At 52.2% G+C, this 22,766-nt stretch overlaps 2 protein-coding genes across 2 annotated transcripts in view; both read right to left on the bottom strand.

The window, feature by feature from the left end:
* Nucleotides 1–2,686, bottom strand: part of LOC118940024 — a 1,007,326-nt gene extending 1,004,640 nt beyond the window's left edge. Inside the window, exon 1 of the mRNA XM_036948115.1 lies at nucleotides 1,043–2,686. The gene's annotated coding sequence lies outside the window, so the exon portion shown is untranslated. The remainder of the gene's footprint in view (nucleotides 1–1,042) is intronic.
* LOC110493312 (tether containing UBX domain for GLUT4) overlaps nucleotides 1–22,766 on the bottom strand; it is a 49,661-nt gene that overhangs the window by 7,954 nt on the left and 18,941 nt on the right. The window contains exons 5-16 of the mRNA XM_036948025.1: nucleotides 17,723–17,780; nucleotides 17,022–17,095; nucleotides 15,795–16,341; nucleotides 15,620–15,673; nucleotides 15,259–15,398; nucleotides 11,455–11,536; nucleotides 11,174–11,240; nucleotides 10,269–10,331; nucleotides 8,576–8,628; nucleotides 5,954–6,005; nucleotides 5,803–5,872; nucleotides 3,881–4,071 (exon numbers count right to left, since the gene is read on the bottom strand). Of these exons, the coding sequence (XP_036803920.1) occupies nucleotides 3,881–4,071; nucleotides 5,803–5,872; nucleotides 5,954–6,005; nucleotides 8,576–8,628; nucleotides 10,269–10,331; nucleotides 11,174–11,240; nucleotides 11,455–11,536; nucleotides 15,259–15,398; nucleotides 15,620–15,673; nucleotides 15,795–16,341; nucleotides 17,022–17,095; nucleotides 17,723–17,780 (1,451 nt within the window). The remainder of the gene's footprint in view (nucleotides 1–3,880; nucleotides 4,072–5,802; nucleotides 5,873–5,953; nucleotides 6,006–8,575; nucleotides 8,629–10,268; nucleotides 10,332–11,173; nucleotides 11,241–11,454; nucleotides 11,537–15,258; nucleotides 15,399–15,619; nucleotides 15,674–15,794; nucleotides 16,342–17,021; nucleotides 17,096–17,722; nucleotides 17,781–22,766) is intronic.

The raw sequence follows: 22,766 nt of genomic DNA, 5'->3' as shown, positions 1-22,766 counted from the left end.
AGCGACAGCATGTAGCCTAGCGACTACACCGAGCCTAGCGACAGCATGTAGCCTAGCAACTGCACCGAGCCCAGCGACTGCACCGAGCCCAGCGACTGCAAGGAGCCCAGCGACTGCACCGAGCCCAGCGACTGCACCGAGCCCAGCGACTGCAAGGAGCCCAGCGACTGCACCGAGCCCAGCGACTGCAAGGAGCCCAGCGACTGCACCGAGCCCAGCGACTGCACCGAGCCCAGCGACTGCAAGGAGCCCAGCGACTGCACCGAGCCCAGCGACTGCACCGAGCCCAGCGACTGCAAGGAGCCCAGCGACTGCACCGAGCCCAGCGACTGCAAGGAGCCCAGCGACTGCACCGAGCCCAGCGACTGCAAGGAGCCCAGCGACTGCACCGAGCCCAGCGACTGCACCGAGCCCAGCGACTGCAAGGAGCCCAGCGACTGCACCGAGCCCAGCGACTGCACCGAGCCCAGCGACTGCACCGAGCCCAGCGACTGCACCGAGCCCAGCGACTGCACCGAGCCCAGCGACTGCACCGAGCCCAGCGACTGCACCGAGCCCAGCGACTGCACCGAGCCCAGCGACTGCAAGGAGCCCAGCGACTGCACCGAGCCCAGCGACTGCACCGAGCCCAGCGACTGCAAGGAGCAGCTTGTGTATAAAACGTCATGTTTAACCTTCTCCCTTAACTCTGTTCTAGTGTTGGGATGGCGACTGTGGAGAAATAGGCTGTTTAACGTAGGTGGCTGGTTGCAGCTGAGGGGCTTGGCTGCTGTCTGTTCTAGTGTTGGTGGCTGGTTGCAGCCGAGGGGCTTGGCTGCTGTCTGTTCTAGTGTTGGTGGCTGGTTGCAGCTGAGGGGCTTGGCTGCTGTCTGTTCTAGTGTTGGTGGCTGGTTGCAGCCGAGGGGCTTGGCTGCTGTCAGGGGTTTTTTGTTGTTGTTTTTCATGCATTCGTCGTAAAGTAGGGGATATTCTTCTACTGATTTAATACACGTCGTGTTGCCTCTTGTTGTCGCTACAACTCTGAGGCATACTGCCACCCCACTGAAGACGTGCTGAAATACTGCCACCCCACTGAAGACGTGCTGAAATACTGCCACCCCACTGAAGACGTGCTGAAATACTGCCACCCCACTGAAGACGTGCTGAAATACTGCCACCCCACTGAAGACGTGCTGAAATACTGCCACCCCACTGAAGACGTGCTGAAATACTGCCACCCCACTGAAGACGTGCTGAAATACTGCCACCCCACTGAAGACGTGCTGAAATACTGCCACCCCACTGAAGACGTGCTGAAATACTGCCACCCTGCTGAAGACGTGCTGAAATACTGCCACCCTGCTGAAGACGTGCTGAAATACTGCCACCCCACTGAAGACGTGCTGAAATACTGCCACCCCACTGAAGACGTGCTGAAATACTGCCACCCCAATGAAGACGTGCTGAAATACTGCCACCCTGCTGAAGACGTGCTGAAATACTGCCACCCTGCTGAAGACGTGCTGAAATACTGCCACACTGCTGAAGACGTGCTGAAATACTGCCACCCTGCTGAAGACGTGCTGAAATACTGCCACCCTGCTGAAGACGTGCTGAAATACTGCCACACTGCTGAAGCAGCGTTCTCGTTAGCACTAGCAGCAACTCATGCTTCCGACACACTGAGTTAAAGCCCCAGAGTTTCTCCTACTGTACTGTCTTTGGTAAAGCCCCAGAGTTTCTCCTACTGTACTGTCTTTGGTAAAGCCCCAGAGTTCTCCTACTGTACTGTCTTTGGTAAAGCCCCAGAGTTTCTCCTACTGTACTGTCTTTGGTAAAGCCCCAGAGTTTCTACCTACTGTACTGTCTTTTGTAAAGCCCCAGAGTTTCTCCTACTGTACCGTCTTTGGTAAAGCCCCAGAGTTTCTCCTACTGTACTGTCTTTGGTAAAGCCCCAGAGTTTCTCCTACTGTACTGTCTTTGGTAAAGCCCCAGAGTTTCTCCTACTGTACTGTCTTTGGTAAAGCCCCAGAGTTTCTCCTACTGTACTGTCTTTGGTAACACCCCAGAGTCTCTCTTACTGTACTGTCTTTGGTAAAGCCCCAGAGTTTCTCCTACTGTACTGTCTTTGGTAAAGCCCCAGAGTTTCTCCTACTGTTCTGTCTTTGGTAAAACCCTCCCTCTCCTCACCAGCATCTAACTGGGCACTTTAAGCAGGGGACCCTTGTGATTGGCCAGCATGTGTATGCTATGCAGAGAGTGAGAGAGCCCGCTTGTGATTGGTCAGCATCCTCTGTGCAGAGTGAATGAACGGAGTCCAGGGCATCTCATTAGAGGAGGTAGTGTGGTCTAGTTGTTGTATGAATGAAGGGTCAAATAAAGGGGAGCATCACAGCCTCTTGCGCCGTTATACATCACGTCCATATGGCACGTTGGATGTGAATAATCCCGTGGCCCAGCAGCGTGGCCTCTCTATGTCAGTGTAAACAGGGTCAGCATGCTGAGGAGGGAAACTACAGTCTCATCAAATAGGAGACTGAACAGATCAACTAGGAATTGCCAATCCAGTCATGTTAGGATGAACTCTCCCTTTAAAACAATTCTAATAATTTGGTAGGTGCTTATAATTGTCCTATTTCACACTTTTAGTGTGTAGCAGTGTGTAGCAGTGGGTAGCAGTGTGTAGCAGTGGGTAGCAGTGGGTAGCAGTGGGTAGCAGTGTGTAGCAGTGTGTAGCAGTGGGTAGCAGTGGGTAGCAGTGGGTAGCAGTGTGTAGCAGTGGGTAGCAGTGGGTAGCAGTGGGTAGCAGTGAGTAGCAGTGTGTAGCAGTGGGTAGCAGTGGGTAGCAGTGTGTAGCAGTGTGTAGCAGTGGGTAGCAGTGGGTAGCAGTGTGTAGCAGTGTGTAATTGGTTAATGTGTTTGTAGCAGTGTGTAGCAGTGGGTAGCAGTGTGTAGCAGTGTGTAGCAGTGTGTAGCAGTGGGTAGCAGTGGGTAGCAGTGGGTAGCAGTGGGTAGCAGTGTGTAGCAGTGTGTAGCAGTGGGTAGCAGTGTGTAGCAGTGTGTAGCAGTGTGTAGCAGTGGGTAGCAGTGTGTAGCAGTGGGTAGCAGTGTGTAGCAGTGGGTAGCAGTGGGTAGCAGTGGGTAGCAGTGGGTAGCAGTGTGTAATTGGTTAATGTGTTTGTAGCAGTGTGTAATTGGTTAATGTGTTTGAAGCAGATCCTAATCCCCCCCCCCCCCCCCCCCCCCCCGAGACATCCACAGAGTGAGCGGGGGGTTAAGTGCCTTGCTCAGGGGCACAACGGCAGACCTTTTGGCTACTGGCCCAACGCTCTGACCTCGAGGCTTCCTGCCGTCCTGGTGGAATTAGATCTGTCACACTCTTTAACAATGTCAGAGAATTGCTGATGCTACCTTTATCCGTTAGGTAATAGTAGGTCATTTTAGAGTGACCTCCCCTTTAACTCTTTATCAGTTAGGTAATAGGTCATTTTAGAATGACCTCCCCTTTAACTCTTTATCAGTTAGGTAATAGGTCATTTTAGAGTGACCTATCCCTTTAACTCTTTATCAGTTAGGTAATAGTAGGTCATTTTAGAGTGACCTCCCCTTGAACTCTTTATCAGTTAGGTAATAGGTCATTTTAGAGTGACCTACCCCTTTAACTCTTCATCAGTTAGGTAATATTAGGTCATTTTAGAGTGACCTCCCCTTTAACCCTTTATCAGTTAGGTAATAGTAGGTCATTTTAGAGTGACCTACCCCTTTAACTCTTCATCAGTTAGGTAATAGTAGGTCATTTTAGAGTGACCTACCCCTTTAACTCTTCATCAGTTAGGTAATAGTAGGTCATTTTAGAGTGACCTCCCCTTTAACCCTTCAACAGGTCTGATTGGTAGTGTACCTGGCAGTTTGAGCCACTTGGGGACCTTGCCGGTGTCCGTCCTGACTGGTTTGGTGGCCTGGCTGTGTGTGTTCGGCTTCTCTTCCTCCTCCTCCTCCTCAATCTCCCTGGTCCCCGCGGGGGGGTCTGGAAGGGGCTCCTCTGTTACCATGGAAGAGAAGGAAGAGGGGGGCGAAGACCTGGGCATACAGCTGAGAGAGGGGGGAAAGAGAGGGTGAGGAATGAAGGGAGAGAGAAAGGTATGGAGGAGAGGAAAGAGCATTCAGTCCACAGGATTTCATCAGATGTGTATTCTGAACACAGACACACTTCCTGTACTTTAAATTCTCAAAACCAATCTCTCTCTAGACCAATTCTCAAAACCAATCTCTCTCTGGAAGCGGAGTGAGTGAGTGAGTGAGTGAGTGAGTGAGGTGTGTGTGTGTGTCCCAGGGGGTTCAGGCTCTTTCATGTGGCCAGGACTAGTGACCTCAGAGGTTAGGAAAGGTCATGACACCACTATCGCATGACTTCCTGTCCAGGAGATGGAACAAGCACATCCTCTCCTGACAGAGCAACATTTCACCTTTGACCCGGGTGCCACATTAACAATAACTTAAACGTCCCTCTCTCTCTCTTTCCCTCCACTATGTCAATATCCCTCCCTCCCTCACAGAAGTAGGGGAGAGGTAGAAGGTGCCCTGGCATCCCCTTTGAAGCTAATAGTGGAATTAGGGACAGGAGGAGAGAGAGGTGAGGAACGGTAAAGAGAGGAGTGGATGGATGAAAGGGGGAGATGGGTTAATGAGGTGTGTGTGTCCTCGACTGATGGTGGAGGGGGCAACAGGTGGGGGGTCAGATTGGGGAAATGGCTCTATCTTTAGAGGAAGGGGGAGGTGGGGTGTGTGTGTGTCCTCGACTGATGGTGGAGGGGGCAACAGGTGGGGGTCAGATTGGGGAAATGGCTCTATCTTTAGAGGAAGGGGGAGGTGGGGTGTGTGTCCTCGACTGATGGTGGAGGGGGCAACAGGTGGGGGTCAGATTGGGGAAATGGCTCTATCTTTAGAGGAGGGGGAGGTGGGGGGGTGTGTCCTCGACTGATGGTGGAGGGGGCAACAGGTGGGGGTCAGATTGGGGAAATGGCTCTATCTTTAGAGGAGGGGGAGGTGGGGGGGTGTGTCCTCGACTGATGGTGGAGGGGGCAACAGGTGGGGGTCAGATTGGGGAAATGGCTCTATCTTTAGAGGAAGGGGGAGGTGGGGGGTGTGTCCTCGACTGATGGTGGAGGGGGCAACAGGTGGGGGTCAGATTGGGGAAATGGCTCTATCTTTAGAGGAGGGGGAGGTGGGGGGTCAGATTGGGGAAATGCCTCTATCTTTAGAGGAGGGGGGAGGTGGGGGGTGTGTGTGTGTGTCCTCGACTGATGGTGGAGGGGGCAACAGGTGGGGCCAGATTGGGGAAATGCCTCTATCTTTAGAGGAGGGGGGAGGTGGGGGGTCAGATTGGGGAAATGGCTCTATCTTTAGAGGAGGGGGGAGGTGGGGGGTCAGATTGGGGAAATGGCTCTATCTTTAGAGGAAGGGGGAGGTGGGGGGTGTGTCCTCGACTGATGGTGGAGGGGGCAACAGGTGGGGGTCAGATTGGGGAAATGGCTCTATCTTTAGAGGAGGGGGAGGTGGGGGGTCAGATTGGGGAAATGCCTCTATCTTTAGAGGAGGGGGGAGGTGGGGTGTGTGTCCGTGTGTTTGGCCGGAACCCTTCAAAGGGATTCCGATGATGACAGCACTGTGACATGAAAATAGAGCCGTCGCCCGGGGAAACACAGCCAAGCCGTGTTGCCACGACGATGGGGCAGTTCCACCAACAGGAAGTTCTGATCCTCTCCTTCTCACACACAAATAAAATGTTGTTGTTTGGCTGTTAAATGTCAACAGTAGACTGACCCAGCAATGGCCTCGTCTGCTTGTAGGGCCGAGACACTGGAATCCAGGAGATGTCTCTCTAAGTAACTCTCTGTGGAGAGAGAACACACCGTCAGAACCATCTCATCCAAGGTAACACGTTGAAACCAAACCGAGGTAAAGGGAGACGCACCTGTCTTGACGTCAGAGCCAAAGTAGACCAGGGCAGCAGGGAACAGGTCAGCCTGGAGAGAGAGAGAGAGAGAGATGCCCGTTTCAATCCCCTTCTAACACTCAAACAGCTTCTTCAGCGTCACCAAACATGGCGGCACACAGTTCAGTTTGAAGTCGACCACTAACTGAAGGCTCATCGAGCGGTTAGGAAAACACCTTCACCGCGAGAGCCAAACAACAACCCTGAATCACAAGCCCTGGAAGTGAAAGGTTTAAATAGTGCCGATGGCTGTAGTGACTGACAGACTGGTGATTACAGGGTGAAAACAGACAGAGTTAACTTATTATTCTGACTCTACTGTTTACCTGAGAGAGGTAGACAGAGAGACCGTTAAAAATATCTATAGTGCTGTCTGCTGAGGATAGACACAGCCCCAAAACCTTCTCTCCCTGCCGTCCTTCCCGCTTTGTCCTCTCTCTACCCCCTCTGTCCTCAGTCCTCTCTCTACCCCCCTCTGTCCTCTCTCTACCCCCCTCTGTCCTCTCTCTACCCCCCTCTGTCCTCTCTCTACCCCCCTCTGTCCTCAGTCCTGTCCTCAGTCCTCTCTCTACCCCCCTCTGTCCTCTCCTGTCCTCTCTTTACCTCTCTCCCCCTCCCCCCTGCCCGCCCCTCTACCCTCAGTCCTCCCTCTGTCTTCTCTCTACCCCCCTCTGTCGTCTCTCTACCCCGTCTGTCGTCTCCCCACCCCCCTCTGTCCTCTCTCTACCCCCCTCTGTCCTCAGTCCTCCCTCTGTCCTCTCTCTACCCCCCTCTGTCCTCAGTCCTCCCTCTGTCCTCTCCCCACCCCCCTCTGGCCTCTCCCCACCCCCCTCTGGCCTCTCCCCACCCCCCTCTGGCCTCTCCCCACCCCCCTCCCCTCAGTCCTCCCTCTGTCCTCTCCTGTCCTCTCTTTACCTCTCTCCCCCTCCCCCCTGCCCGCCCCTCTACCCTCAGTCCTCCCTCTGTCTTCTCTCTACCCCCCTCTGTCGTCTCTCTACCCCGTCTGTCGTCTCCCCACCCCCCTCTGTCCTCTCTCTACCCCCCTCTGTCCTCAGTCCTCCCTCTGTCCTCTCTCTACCCCCCTCTGTCCTCAGTCCTCCCTCTGTCCTCTCCCCACCCCCCTCTGGCCTCTCCCCACCCCCCTCCCCTCAGTCCTCCCTCTGTCCTCTCCCCACCCTCCTCCTCTCTCTCCCCACCTCTCCTCCTCTCTCTACCTCTCTCCCTCCTCCTCCCTCCAGTCCTTCTGGTTTCTATTATGGACAGAGCTGTTAATGACTATTATTAGAGACTTTGAACAAGAAACAATGTGTAGCAACGGGATAACAGACATTCCACCACTCTCTCCCTGGGCACAACATGCTCCCTTAGACACTGGCGTCTCCATAGGCAGGGGAGATAGAGGGGAGGGCTGCTATCAGAGGGCTGCTGGGATGGGGAACATTCCTTCTGTGACATCACACAAAGTCATTGAAGTGTCTGTCTGTCTGTCTGTCTGTCTGTCTGTCTGTCTGTGTGTGTCTGTCTGTCTGTCTGGGAGAATCTCTCTCCAGACTGGTGTGTACTTCTAAGGGTGTAATCGTGGCGATCTCTACACTCCCTGTGAATCTAACCCTTGCAACCTCACACATCAGACACTCCCCCCCCCTTCACCCTCCCTCCCATCTCTCCCTCCCCCTCTGTCTTCCTCCCTCTCTCTCTCCTCACCCCAGATCAAACAGAGGTGAAGGTCAGTAGGGCATAAAATGGACACAGAGAGAGGAGGAGGAGGAGGAGGACAGGAGAGAAAAGAGCAACAGAGAGGAAGAGGAGGAGGACAGGAGAGAAAAGAGCAACAGAGAGGAGGAGGAGGACAGGAGAGAAAAGAGCAACAGAGAGGAGGAGGAGGAGGAGGACAGGAGAGAAAAGAGCAACAGAGAGGAGGAGGAGGAGGAGGACAGGAGAGAAAAGAGCAACAGAGAGAGAGGAGGAGGAGGAGGAGGACAGGAGAGAAAAGAGCAACAGAGAGAGAGGAGGAGGAGGACAGGAGAGAAAAGAGCAACAGAGAGAGAGGAGGAGGAGGACAGGAGAGAAAAGAGCAACAGAGAGAGAGGAGGAGGAGGACAGGGGAGAAAAGAGCAACAGAGAGAGAGGAGGAGGAGGAGGACAGGAGAGAAAAGAGCAACAGAGAGAGAGGAGGAGGAGGACAGGAGAGAAAAGAGCAACAGAGAGAGAGGAGGAGGAGGACAGGGGAGAAAAGAGCAACAGAGAGAGAGGAGGAGGAGGACAGGGGAGAAAAGAGCAACAGAGAGAGAGGAGGAGGAGGACAGGAGAGAAAAGAGCAACAGAGAGAGAGGAGGAGGAGGAGGACAGGGGAGAAAAGAGCAACAGAGAGAGAGATGTATTTTTCTAAAGCACATGAGAATTCCTTGTGTTGTGTTATTATTGTGTAGGGTTCATGTGTCTCCATGCTGTTTCAAACCCACTAGAACCCTAATTAATACTTTACACTGATTGGAGCAACAATAAATAAAGTTTACCAGTCCAATTTCATTCTGTTCTTTAGAGACATGGAGCTCTTACCTGTGGGGGGGGGGGGGGGGGGGGGGGGGGGGGAGGGCTTACCTGGAAGAGGGTGGCTGTTGGGTCCTCCAGAATGGTTTTAGGAGGAGCGATGACTGGAAGAGAGGAAATAATCATTTTATATCCAAAATGAGAGAGAGAGATGGAAAGATTATCCTCTCCCTCTCTGTCCCCATCCCTCCCCCTCCCCCCTGAGGACCTGAGCTCTGGGGCCATGCCTCAGGACTCCTGGCTGCCCCTTCCCCTCTCCCCTTCCCCCTGAGCTCTAGGGCCATGCCTCAGGGCTCCTGGCTGTCCCTCCCCCTGGGGACCTGAGCTCTAGGGCCATGCCTCAGGACTCCTGGCTGCCCCTTCCCCTCTCCCCTTCCCCCTGAGCTCTAGGGCCATGCCTCAGGGCTCCTGGCTGTCCCTCCCCCTGAGCTCTAGGGCTATGCTTCAGGACTCCTGGCTGTCCCTCCCCCCTGAGGACCTGAGCTCTAGGGCCATGCCTCAGGACTCCTGGCTGTCCCTCCCCCTGAGGACCTGAGCTCTAGGGCCATGCCTCAAGACTCCTGGTTGTCCCTTCCCCTCCCTTCCCCTCCCCCCTGAGGACCTGAGCTCTAGGGCCATGCCTCAGGACTCCTGTCTGTCCCTCCCCCCTGAGGACCTGAGCTCTAGGGCCATGCCTCAAGACTCCTGGTTGTCCCTTCCCCTCCCCCCTGAGGACCTGAGCTCTAGGGCCATGCCTCAGGACTCCTGGCTGTCCCTCCCCCCTGAGGACCTGAGCTCTAGGGCCATGCCTCAAGACTCCTGGTTGTCCCTTCCCCTCCCTTCCCCTCCCCCCTGAGGACCTGAGCTCTAGGGGCCATGCCTCAGGACTCCTGGCTGTCCCCCTCCCCAGTCATGCTGCCAATCGAGGTTCTGTTGTTCTGCCTGCGGCTACGGACCCCTGACCTGTTCACCAGACGTGCTACCTTGTCTCAGACCTGCTGGTTCCACCCTCCCTGTCTCTTCTAGTCACTGTGCTGCTACATCTACATTGCTTGCTGATATAATAAGGGCTTCATAAATATACTGAACAAAAATATAAAACACAACATGTAAAGTGTTGGTTTCATGAGCTGAAATAAAATATCCCCAAAATGTTCCATAAGCACAAAAAGTGTATTTCACTAAAAACTGTTTTGCAATAATGTGTTAACATCCCTGTTAGTGAGTGTTTCTCCTCTGCAAAGATAATCCATCTACCTGACAGGTGTGACATATTAAGAATCTGATTAAACAGCATGATCATTACACATAAAATACCACTAAAATGTGCAGGTCTGTCACACAGCACAACGCCACAGAAGTCTCAAGTCGAGGGAGTGCGCTGACTGAAATCCACAGAGATCAGGGACAAAAATGTATTTCAATTGACTGATCTCCTTTATATGAACTGTGACTCATTAGAATCGTTTAAATTGTTGCATGTAACTTTTATATTTGTGTTCAGTATACAGTTGATTGAGAGAGATGGAGCAAGAGAGAGAGATGGAGCGAGAGAGAGAGATGGAGCGAGAGAGAGAGATGGAGCGAGATGGAGCGAGAGAGCGAGAGAGATGAAGCGAGAGAGAGAGAGAGAGAGACGGAGCGAGAGAGAGACGGAGCGAGAGAGACGGAGCGAGAGATGGAGCGAGAGAGAGAGACGGAGCGAGAGAGAGAGACGGAGCGCGAGAGAGAGACGGAGAGCGAGGGCGAGAGTAAAGATACTCACACAGGTAGAAGGGTAGTTCGGGGTCCTGCAGGTGGCTCTTCACAAAGTGCCTCAGAGCAGCAACTGGATGGACAGTTGAAAACCACCTGGTTATTCCATCACATCTCTATGGTTCCAGTGTGATTCTAATGGTTATTCCATCACATCTCTATGGTTCCAGTGTGATTCTAATGGTTATTCCATCACATCTCTATGGTTCCAGTGTGATTCTAATGGTTATTCCATCACATCTCTATGGTTCCAGTGTGATTCTAATGGTTATTCCATCACATCTCTATGGTTCCAGTGTGATTCTAATGGTTATTCCATCACATCTCTATGGTTCCAGTGTGATTCTAATGGTTATTCCATCACATCTCTATGGTTCCAGTGTGATTCTAATGGTTATTCCATCACATCTCTATGGTTCCAGTGTGATTCTAATGGTTATTCCATCACATCTCTATGGTTCCAGTGTGATTCTAATGGTTATTCCATCACATCTCTATGGTTCCAGTTTGATTCTAATGGTTATTCCATCACATCTCTATGGTTCCAGTGTGATTCTAATGGTTATTCCATCACATCTCTATGGTTCCAGTGTGATTCTAATGGTTATTCCATCACATCTCTATGGTTCCAGTGTGATTCTAATGGTTATTCCATCACATCTCTATGGTTCCAGTGTGATTCTAATGGTTATTCCATCACATCTCTATGGTTACAGTGTGATTCTAATGGTTATTCCATCACATCTCTATGGTTCCAGTGTGATTCTAATGGTTATTCCATCACATCTCTATGGTTCCAGTTTGATTCTAATGTCAGATAGATATCAACTAGCTGTCTCTAGAGTCAACACATAGTTACTAATACAAGGAGACAGAAAGGGAGAGAGGAAGAGAGAGAGAAAGAGAGAGATCTACCTGTCTCTAGAGGTCTGAAGAATCCCTGTAGAACACATCTGTCAGGGAACTGGACCCTCAGAACTACCTGGACACACACACACACACACCACACACACACACACATTATTATATTGCTAATGTTACTAGTAACAGATTTAGGATCACTATTGGCATCCACCTCCAGGTTAGTGGTCGATTCCATGTAAATGTAGGAGAAATTCAAGGGTATCTGACACACACACGGGCGAACACACATTCATCCACACAACTCACTCGGGGGTATCTGACACACAACTCACTCGGGGGTATCTGTCCATCTTATCCTTCATCTGAGATTCTCTCAGAGCTTTAGTCATCAGAGGAGCCTCCTCTAGTACCCTCCTAAAGGGAGAAAGGAGAGAGAGAGGGGAGAGGGAGAGGGGGGAGAGGGGAGAGGGGGGAGAGGAGAGAGAGGGGTGAGGAGAGAGAGGTGAGAAGAGAGATGGGAGAGGGAGAGAGAAAGCGAGGAGAGAGGGGAGAGGAGAGATGGGAGAGGAGAAATTGGAGAGGGAGAGAGAAAGAGAGAGAGGAGAGGGAGAGAGAGAAAAATAAGAGGGGAGAGGGAGAGATAAAGAGAGAGAGGAAAGAGCAAGAGAGAGAGGAGAGAGCAAGAGATGATTTACAGTTGACTTTTTGATTTGTGTGTTAGATCACTGTGGTCAATGTAATTCTAGCCTTGATAATCTGTCTGGTGTGGTGTCACACAGAGAACGGGGGAGGCAGACATCTCTTTTGAAGAAGACATCGTAAAGAACCAATCAGGCGCACGCACATTCCACACAGCAACGTTTCCCAGCATTCCCCACAGTCTCTCCCCAAAGCGTCTCATTAAGTCATTGGCATACTGTAATTTGAGTATATATATAAACCCATATAGAAGTTCCCTAACTGACTGCTTTCAGACCTTAACCATTAGAAGGTCAAAACTGACCCCAGATCTGCTCATGACACGTAGCCAAGCAGTTAAGAGCATTGGGCCAGTAACCGAAAGGTCACGGGTTTGAATCCCCAAACAGCCTAGATAAGAACATCTGTCAATGTGCCTTTGAGCAAAGCACTTAACCCTCGTCGCTCCTGTAAGTCTCTCTGGATCAGAGTGTCTGCTAAATGACTCACTAACTGTAAGTCTCTCTGGATCAGAGTGTCTGCTAAATGACTCACTAACTGTAAGTCTCTGGATCAGAGTGTCTGCTAAATGACTCACTAACTGTAAGTCTCTCTGGATCAGAGTGTCTGCTAAATGACTCACTAACTGTAAGTCTCTCTGGATCAGAGTGTCTGCTAAATGACTCACTAACTGTAAGTCTCTCTGGATCAGAGTGTCTGCTAAATGACTCACTAACTGTAAGTCTCTCTGGATCAGAGTGTCTGCTAAATGACTCACTAACTGTAAGTCTCTCTGGATCAGAGTGTCTGCTAAATGACTCACTAACTGTAAGTCTCTCTGGATCAGAGTGTCTGCTAAATGACTCACTAACTGTAAGTCTCTCTGGATCAGTGTCTGCTAAATGACTCACTAACTGTAAGTCTCTCTGGATCAGAGTGTCTGCTAAATGACTCACTAACTGTAAGTCTCTCTGGATCAGAGTGTCTGCTAAATGACTCACTAACTGTAAGACTCTCTGGATCAGAGTGTCTGCTAAATGACTCTGGATCAGTGTCTGCTAAATGACTCACTAACTGTAAGTCTCTCTGGATCAGAGTGTCTGCTAAATGACTCACTAACTGTAAGTCTCTCTGGATCAGAGTGTCTGCTAAATGACTCACTAACTGTAAGTCTCTCTGGATCAGAGTGTCTTCTAAATGACTCACTAACTGTAAGTCTCTCTGGATCAGAGTGTCTGCTAAATGACTCACTAACTGTAAGTCTCTCTGGATCAGAGTGTCTGCTAAATGACTCACTAACTGTAAGTCTCTCTGGATCAGAGTGTCTGCTAAATGGCTCTCTAACTGTAAATGTAAATGCCATTTGGTTGTTTTAATAGAGAGATCTCTTTTCAGTCTCTCCATCTCTCCTGGTTCAATCTCACTGTCGCTTTCTCGCTCCCTCTATCCAGATCAAAACCCAAGCAACTTTCTCTCCCAGTCTCTCCTCCCCTCTTCCTCTCTCCCAGTCTCTCCTCCCCTCTTCCTCTCTCTCCTCTCCTCTTCCTCTCTCTGTCTCTCCTCTGTCCCACCTCTAACTCTTCCTCTCTCTCAGTCTCTCCTCCCCTCTTCCTCTCTCTGTCTCTCAGTCTCTCCTCTCTCCTCAGTCTCTCCTCTGTCTCTCCTCAGTCTCTCCTCTCTCCTCAGTCTCTCCTCTCTCTCAGTCTCTCCTCTCTCTCAGTCTCTCCTCTCTCTCAGTCTCTCCTCTCTCTCAGTCTCTCCTCTCTCAGTCGCTCCTCTCTCCTCAGTCTCTCCTCTCTCCTCAGTCTCTCCTCTCTCCTCAGTCTCTCCTCTCTCCTCAGTCTCTCCTCTCTCCTCAGTCCCACCTCTCACTCTTCCTCTCTCTCAGTCTCTCCTCCCCTCTTCCTCTCTCTCAGTCCCTCCTCTCTCTCAGTCCCTCCTCTCTCCTCAGTCTCTCCTCTCTCCTCAGTCTCTCCTCTTCCTCGCTCAGTCTCTCCTCTTCCTCTCTCAGTCTCTCCTCTTCCTCTCTCAGTCTCTCCTCTTCCTCTCTCAGTCTCTCCTCTTCCTCTCTCAGTCTCTCCTCTTCCTCTCTCAGTCTCTCCTCTCGCTCAGTCTCTCTCCTCTCTCTGTCTCTCCTCTCTCCTCAGTCTCTCCTCTCTCCTCAGTCTCTCCTCTCTCCTCAGTCTCTCCTCAGTCCCACCTCTCACTCTTCCTCTCTCTCAGTCTCTCCCCCCCTCTTCCTCTCTCTCAGTCTCTCCTCTCTCTCAGTCTCTCCTCTCTCTCAGTCTCTCCTCTCTCTCAGTCTCTCTCTCAGTCTCTCCTCTCTCTCAGTCTCTCCTCTCTCTCAGTCTCTCCTCTCTCCTCAGTCTCTCCTCTCTCCTCAGTCTCTCCTCTCTCCTCAGTCTCTCCTCTCTCTGTCTCTCCTCTCCCTCAGTCCCTCCTCTCTCCTCAGTCTCTCCTCTCTCCTCAGTCTCTCCTCTCTCCTCAGTCTCTCCTCTCCCTCAGTCTCTCCTCTCTCCTCAGTCTCTCCTCTCTCCTCAGTCTCTCCTCAGTCTCTCCTCTCTCCTCAGTCTCTCCTCTCTCCTCAGTCCCACCTCTCTCTCAGTCTCTCCTCTCTCTCAGTCTCTCCTCTCTCTCAGTCTCTCCTCTCTCCTCAGTCTCTCCTCTCTCCTCAGTCTCTCCTCTCTCCTCAGTCCCTCCTCTCTCCTCAGTCCCTCCTCTCTCTCAGTCTCTCCTCTCTCCTCAGTCTCTCCTCTCTCCTCAGTCTCTCCTCTCTCCTCAGTCTCTCCTCTCTCCTCAGTCTCTCCTCTCTCCTCAGTCTCTCCTCTCTCCTCAGTAACTCTCCTCTCTCCTCAGTGTCTCTCCTCTCTCCTCAGTCCCTCCTCTCTCCTCAGTCCCTCCTCTCTCCTCAGTCCCTCCTCTCTCCTCAGTCCCTCCTCTCTCTCAGTCCCTCCTCTCTCTCAGTCTCTCCTCTCTCTCAGTCTCTCCTCTCTCTCAGTCTCTCCTCTCTCTCAGTCTCTCCTCTCTCTCAGTCTCTCCTCTCTCTCAGTCTCTCCTCTCTCTCAGTCTCTCCTCTCTCTCAGTCTCTCCTCTCTCTCTGTCTCTCCTCTCTCCTCAGTCTCTCCTCTCTCCTCAGTCTCTCCTCTCTCCTCAGTCTCTCCTCTCTCTCTCAGTCTCTCCTCTCTCTCTCAGTCTCTCCTCAGTCTCTCCTCAGTCTCTCCTCAGTCTCTCCTCAGTCTCTCCTCAGTCTCTCCTCAGTCTCTCCTCAGTCTCTCCTCAGTCTCTCCTCAGTCTCTCCTCTCTCTCAGTCTCTCCTCTCTCCTCAGTCTCTCCTCTCTCCTCAGTCTCTCCTCTCTCCTCAGTCTCTCCTCTCTCCTCAGTCTCTCCTCTCTCTCAGTCTCTCCTCTCTCTCAGTCTCTCTCCTCTCTCCTCAGTCCCACCTCTCTCCTCAGTCCCACCTCTCACTCTTCAGCTGAGCGAAGCGTTTGCGGATGTCGTCCACAGTCACCTCAAAGAACTCGTCTGGCAAGTCCTGTTCGTTGCCGTAGCGATGCGCCCCAGAGTCCATGTGGTAGATCAGGGGTTCCCTGTCCACCGGCTGTAGAGGAGAGGTGAGAGGTGAGGTGAGGCATCTCAACGGCTGCAGACATGACAACAGTAGAAATGTGTATCTGTCTGACTAGGTTTCTACATAAACAATAGGGGAGACCCTCAACAGGCCTGAGTAAAAGACTGGGATTTCTCCATGGACGTGTTTCATTAAATTCATGACATGGTCTGTTCAGCCCATCAGAACAACATCAACCCCATCAACATTACCTGCAGAACCTCCTCTACCACGGCCCAGTCATCCTGTTTGGTACTGGCTTGGCGCTGAGAGATAGAAACAGAACATCTAGAACATACCATCTATCATTCATGTATCTATTCATGTACTTGACTCTTATCAACAGAGTACATTGAGAAGACGTTGGGCTGGACCTACAGGTCTCACCTTGGCGTTGTTGGGTTTAGATTTCTTGGCTTTGGGCGGCCCGCCAACCATTGATGGTAGTGATGATGCTCCTACACCGCTCACCCCCGGCCCCCCCAGCCTCTGACCCCCTCCAGAGAAAGGGATGAAGGGAGCGGAGGGAGGAGAGGAAGAGGAGGAGGAGGAAGGATGGACAGCGCACTGACCAGATGGTCCTGCCCTCTCTCCATCCCCCTCTTCCTCCCTCTTCACTCCCCAGAAGGGACTGCTTTTAGGCCGCACCGCAATTTGGGAGTTTGTAACCACTTCCGCTTCCTGTTTGCCAGGAAGTGTGCTGCCAGCGGCCGAGGGGACGTGGACTGGGGCATCCGCAGTCTCAACCGGCCTGTCAGGGCTCTCCTTTTTGATTGAAGGCAGCGCTGCACGCTCTGGTTGTGAGGGAGGCGGTCCGGCGGGGGGTAAAGGGCGGGGCTTGGTTTCCTTGGCGACGGGATCTGTCTCCGTGGAAGCCGCCTCCATGCCGTCATCGTCTCCGTTGCCTGGCGATTTGGTCTTCTTCAGTAAAAACCTGTAGAACGGCAGAGAGGAATGACATCATCTACATACTCATCACCACCACCCTTCACAATCAGTGGCAGTGCATTAATGTCTGCTGTAATGGTGAGGACATGTTGTGGATATGTTGTGGATATGTTGTGGATATGTTGTGGATATGTTGTGGATATGTTGTGGATATATTGAGGATATGTTGAGGATATGTTGTGGATATGTTGTGGATATGTTGTGGATATGTTGTGGATATGTTGTGGATATGTTGAGGACATGTTGAGGATATGTTGAGGATATGTTGAGGATATGTTGAGGATATGTTGTGGACATGTTGTGGACATGTTGAGGACATGTTGAGGACATGTTGTGGACATGTTGTGGACATGTTGAGGACATGTTGTGGACATGTTGAGGACATGTTGTGGACATGTTGTGGATATGTTGTGGACATGTTGTGGATATGTTGTGGACATGTTGTGGATATGTTGAGGATATGTTGAGGACATGTTGAGGATATGTTGAGGATATGTTGAGGACATGTTGAGGACATGTTGAGGACATGTTGTGGACATGTTGAGGACATGTTGTGGACATGTTGTGGATATGTTGAGGACATGTTGTGGATATGTTGAGGACATGTTGTGGATTGGTTGAGGATATGTTGTTGATATGTTGAGGACATGTTGTGGAGGAACCAACCTGACTATGGCACTTCCTCCTGTGAGTCCCAGAGACTTCAGACTGGCCTTCTTTAGAGCTGCCTCACCACTCACCTAAACACACCCCCCCGTATCAGTATCCTCATCAAACTCTGATCAACACCCCCCCCCATATCAGTATCCTCATCACACTCTGATCAACACCCCCCCCATATCAGTATCCTCATCACACTCTGATCAACACCCCCCCCCGTATCAGTATCCTCATCACACTCTGATCAACACACACCCCTGTATCAGTATCCTCATCACACTCTGAACAACACCCCCCCGTATCAGTATCCTCATCAAACTCTGATCAACACCCCCCCCCCATATCAGTATCCTCATCACACTCTGATCAACACACACCCCTGTATCAGTATCCTCATCACACTCTGATCAACACACACCCCTGTATCAGTATCCTCATCACACTCTGAACAACACCCCCCCGTATCAGTATCCTCATCAAACTCTGATCAACACCCCCCCCCCCATATCAGTATCCTCATCACACTCTGATCAACACACACCCCTGTATCAGTATCCTCATCACACTCTGATCAACACACACCCCTGTATCAGTATCCTCATCACACTCTGATCAATACCCCCCCCTATCAGTGTCCTCATTACACTCTGATCAACACACACAGACAGACAGACAGACAAATGGGGAGAGAGAAGGAGATACCATACCTCATCTCTCATGTAAACACAGACAGGAGTGGAACCTGATTCAGACAACTCAGATGCGCTGTAGAGAAGAGAGAGAGAGAGGAGGAGGAGAGAAAAAAATAGGGATTCTGTGATTCAAAACAAACACACACCTGGGTGGTCTCACCTGTCTGGTGTTAAGTGAGTCTTAAGTGTGTGGTGTGTGTGTGTGTGTGTGTGTGTGTGTGTGTGTGTGTGTGTGTTTGTCTCCATTAAAAACCACTGAACCATAACCGTATCATTGCAGGTCGTCTCCTAAACACAGTAACTTCTCCCTGGCTTGTTGTTCCCCCAGATTCCCGGGCGGAGCGGAGCCGACATTCATTCTGGAAGCTTCCGTGGCAAAGATTTAGTGATGATGTCATCACAGAGAAGACGAAAGGGGTGACGGACAGACAGCTGGTCTCAAAGAGGCCCTAGAAAATGTTATTGTTTCGCTTAATTCCGTTTACTTTCTTTCCTAAATTCTGTTTTCTCCGTGTTGCTTTTCCAGGTTTCTGATTTCAAAAACAACTACGTTGGATGTTCAGTCCACAACGAGGCTTAAACCACATCAGAAGACCACTTTTAAGGTCTGGGAAAAATAGAACAAATGTAGATTTTTGGGTGTAGTTACCCTTTAATGCCAGTGATCAACAGGAAGAGACCGCTGTCCACTACACTAAGAGACCGCTGTCCACTACACTAAGAGACCGCTGTCCACTACACTAAGAGACCGCTGTCCACTACACTAAGAGACCGCTGTCCACTACACTACACTAAGAGACCATTGTCCACTACACTAAGAGACCGCTGTCCACTACACTAAGAGACCACTGTCCACTACACTAAGAGACCGCTGTCCACTACACTAAGAGACCGCTGTCCACTACACTAAGAGACCGCTGTCCACTACACAAAGAGACCGCTGTCCACTACACTAAGAGACCGCTGTCCACTACACTAAGAGACCGCTGTCCACTACACTACGAGACCGCTGTCCACTACACTAAGAGACCATTGTCCACTACACTACACTAAGAGACCGCTGTCCACTACACTACACTAAGAGACCGCTGTCCACTACACTAAGAGACCGCTGTCCACTACACTAAGAGACCGCTGTCCACTACACTAAGAGACCGCTGTCCACTACACTACGAGACCCCTGTCCACTACATTACACTAAGAGACCGTTGTCCACTACACTAAAGAGACCGCTGTCCACTACACTAAGAGACCGCTGTCCCCTACACTAAGAGACCGCTGTCCACTACACTAAGAGACCATTGTCCACTACACTAAGAGACCGCTGTCCACTACACTAAGAGACCATTGTCCACTACACTAAGAGAGTAGAGAGTGAGTAGAGAGAGGGTAGAGAGAAGAGAGAGAGAGAATAGAGAGTGAGTAGAGAGTGAGTAGAGAGTGAGTAGAGAGTGAGTAGAGAGAGGGTAGAGAGAAGAGAGAGAGAGAATAGAGAGAGTAGAGAGCAGCTGGAGAGAGAGTAAAGAGCGGCTGGGGAGAGAGTAGAGAGCGGCTGGAGAGAGAGTAGAGAGCGGCTGGAGAGAGAGTAGAGAGCGGCTGGAGAGAGAGTAGAGAGGTTGGAGAGAGAGTAGAGAGGCTGGAGAGAGAGTAGAGAGCGGCTGGAGAGAGAGTAGAGAGCGGCTGGAGAGAGAGTAGAGAGGTTGGAGAGAGAGTAGAGAGCGGCTGGAGAGAGAGTAGAGAGCGGCTGGAGAGAGAGTAGAGAGCGGCTGGAGAGAGAGTAGAGAGCGGCTGGAGAGAGAGTAGAGAGCGGCTGGAGAGAGAGTAGAGAGGTTGGAGAGAGAGTAGAGAGCGGCTGGAGAGAGAGTAGAGAGCGGCTGGAGAGAGAGTAGAGAGCGGCTGGAGAGAGAGTAGAGAGGTTGGAGAGAGAGTAGAGAGCGGCTGGAGAGAGAGTAGAGAGCGGCTGGAGAGAGAGTAGAGAGCGGCTGGAGAGAGAGTAGAGAGCGGCTGGAGAGAGAGTAGAGAGCGGCTGGAGAGAGAGTAGAGAGCGGCTGGAGAGAGAGTAGAGAGCGGCTGGAGAGAGAGTAGAGAGCGGCTGGAGAGAGAGTAGAGAGCGGCTGGAGAGAGAGTAGAGAGCGGCTGGAGAGAGAGTAGAGAGCGGCTGGAGAGAAAGTAGAGCGGTTGGAGAGAGAGTAGAGAGCGGTTGGAGAGAGAGTAGAGAGCGGCTGGAGAGAGAGTAGAGAGCGGCTGGAGAGAGAGTAGAGAGCGGCTGGAGAGAGAGTAGAGAGCGGCTGGAGAGAGAGTAGAGAGCGGCTGGAGAGAGAGTAGAGCGGTTGGAGAGAGAGTAGAGAGCGGCTGGAGAGAGAGTAGAGCGCGGCTGGAGAGAGAGTAGAGAGCGGCTGGAGAGAGAGTAGAGAGCGGCTGGAGAGAGAGTAGAGAGCGGCTGGAGAGAGAGTAGAGAGCGGCTGGAGAGAGAGTAGAGAGCGGCTGGAGAGAGAGTAGAGAGCGGCTGGAGAGAGAGTAGAGAGCGGCTGGAGAGAGAGTAGAGAGCGGCTGGAGAGAGAGTAGAGAGCGGCTGGAGAGAGAGTAGAGAGCGGCTGGAGAGAGAGTAGAGAGCGGCTGGAGAGAGAGTAGAGAGCGGCTGGAGAGAGAGTAGAGAGCGGCTGGAGAGAAAGTAGAGCGGTTGGAGAGAGAGTAGAGAGCGGCTGGAGAGAGAGTAGAGAGCGGCTGGAGAGAGAGTAGAGAGCGGCTGGAGAGAGAGTAGAGAGCGGCTGGAGAGAGAGTAGAGAGCGGCTGGAGAGAGAGTAGAGAGCGGCTGGAGAGAGAGTAGAGAGCGGCTGGAGAGAGAGTAGAGAGCGGCTGGAGAGAAAGTAGAGCGGTTGGAGAGAGAGTAGAGAGGCTGGAGAGAGAGTAGAGAGCGGCTGGAGAGAGAGTAGAGAGCGGCTGGAGAGAGAGTAGAGAGGTTGGAGAGAGAGTAGAGAGCGGCTGGAGAGAGAGTAGAGAGCGGCTGGAGAGAGAGTAGAGAGCGGCTGGAGAGAGAGTAGAGAGCGGCTGGAGAGAGAGTAGAGAGCGGCTGGAGAGAGAGTAGAGAGGTTGGAGAGAGAGTAGAGAGCGGCTGGAGAGAGAGTAGAGAGCGGCTGGAGAGAGAGTAGAGAGCGGCTGGAGAGAGAGTAGAGAGGTTGGAGAGAGAGTAGAGAGGTTGGAGAGAGAGTAGAGAGCGGCTGGAGAGAGAGTAGAGAGCGGCTGGAGAGAGAGTAGAGAGCGGCTGGAGAGAGAGTAGAGAGCGGCTGGAGAGAGAGTAGAGAGCGGCTGGGGAGAGAGTAGAGAGCGGCTGGAGAGAGAGTAGAGAGCGGCTGGAGAGAGAGTAGAGAGCGGCTGGAGAGAGAGTAGAGAGCGGCTGGAGAGAGAGTAGAGAGCGGCTGGAGAGAGAGTAGAGAGCGGCTGGAGAGAAAGTAGAGCGGTTGGAGAGAGAGTAGAGAGCGGTTGGAGAGAGAGTAGAGAGCGGCTGGAGAGAGAGTAGAGAGCGGCTGGAGAGAGAGTAGAGAGCGGCTGGAGAGAGAGTAGAGAGCGGCTGGAGAGAGAGTAGAGAGCGGCTGGAGAGAGAGTAGAGCGGTTGGAGAGAGAGTAGAGAGCGGCTGGAGAGAGAGTAGAGCGCGGCTGGAGAGAGAGTAGAGAGCGGCTGGAGAGAGAGTAGAGAGCGGCTGGAGAGAGAGTAGAGAGCGGCTGGAGAGAGAGTAGAGAGCGGCTGGAGAGAGAGTAGAGAGCGGCTGGAGAGAGAGTAGAGAGCGGCTGGAGAGAGAGTAGAGAGCGGCTGGAGAGAGAGTAGAGAGCGGCTGGAGAGAGAGTAGAGAGCGGCTGGAGAGAGAGTAGAGAGCGGCTGGGGAGAGAGTAGAGAGCGGCTGGGGAGAGAGTAGAGAGCGGCTGGGGAGAGAGTAGAGAGCGGCTGGAGAGAGAGTAGAGAGCGGCTGGAGAGAGAGTAGAGAGCGGCTGGAGAGAAAGTAGAGCGGTTGGAGAGAGAGTAGAGAGCGGCTGGAGAGAGAGTAGAGAACGGCTGGAGAGAGAGTAGAGAGCGGCTGGAGAGAGAGTAGAGAGCGGCTGGAGAGAGAGTAGAGAGCGGCTGGAGAGAGAGTAGAGCGGTTGGAGAGAGAGTAGAGAGCGGCTGGAGAGAGAGTAGAGAGCGGCTGGAGAGAGAGTAGAGAGCGGCTGGAGAGAGAGTAGAGAGCGGCTGTAGAGAGAGTAGAGAGCGGCTGGAGAGAGAGTAGAGAGCGGCTGGAGAGAGAGTAGAGAGCGGCTGGAGAGAGAGTAGAGAGCGGCTGGAGAGAGAGTAGAGAGCGGCTGGAGAGAGAGTAGAGAGAGGGTAGAGAGAAGAGAGAGAGAATAGAGAGAGTAGAGAGCGGCTGGAGAGAGAGTAGAGAGCGGCTGGGGAGAGAGTAGAGCGGTTGGAGAGAGAGTAGAGAGCGGCTGGAGAGAGAGTAGAGAGCGGCTGGAGAGAGAGTAGAGACCGGCTGGAGAGAGAGTAGAGAGCGGCTGGAGAGAGAGTAGAGAGCGGCTGGAGAGAGAGTAGAGAGCGGCTGGAGAGAGAGTAGAGAGCGGCTGGAGAGAGAGTAGAGAGCGGCTGGAGAGAGAGTAGAGAGCGGCTGGAGAGAGAGTAGAGAGCGGCTGGAGAGAGAGTAGAGAGCGACTGGAGAGAGAGTTGAGAGCGGCTGGAGAGAGAGTAGAGAGCGGCTGGAGAGAGAGTAGAGAGAGGGTAGAGAGAAGAGAGAGAATAGAGAGAGTAGAGAGCGGCTGGAGAGAGAGTAGAGAGCGGCTGGAGAGAGAGTAGAGAGCGGCTGGAGAGAGAGTAGAGAGCGGCTGGAGAGAGAGTAGAGAGCGGCTGGAGAGAGAGTAGAGAGCGGCTGGGGAGAGAGTAGAGAGAGGGTAGAGAGAAGAGAGAGAGAGAATAGAGAGAGTAGAGAGCGGCTGGAGAGAGAGTAGAGAGCGGCTGGAGAGAGAGTAGAGAGCGGCTGGAGAGAGAGTAGAGAGCGGCTGGAGAGAGAGTAGAGAGCGGCTGGAGAGAGAGTAG

Source organism: Oncorhynchus mykiss, chromosome 17 (assembly GCF_013265735.2).
Source record: "Oncorhynchus mykiss isolate Arlee chromosome 17, USDA_OmykA_1.1, whole genome shotgun sequence".
NCBI classification, from domain to species: domain Eukaryota; kingdom Metazoa; phylum Chordata; class Actinopteri; order Salmoniformes; family Salmonidae; genus Oncorhynchus; species Oncorhynchus mykiss.
Note: the sequence above shows the minus strand (reverse complement) of the source record. Positions and strands in the feature narration are given on the sequence as shown.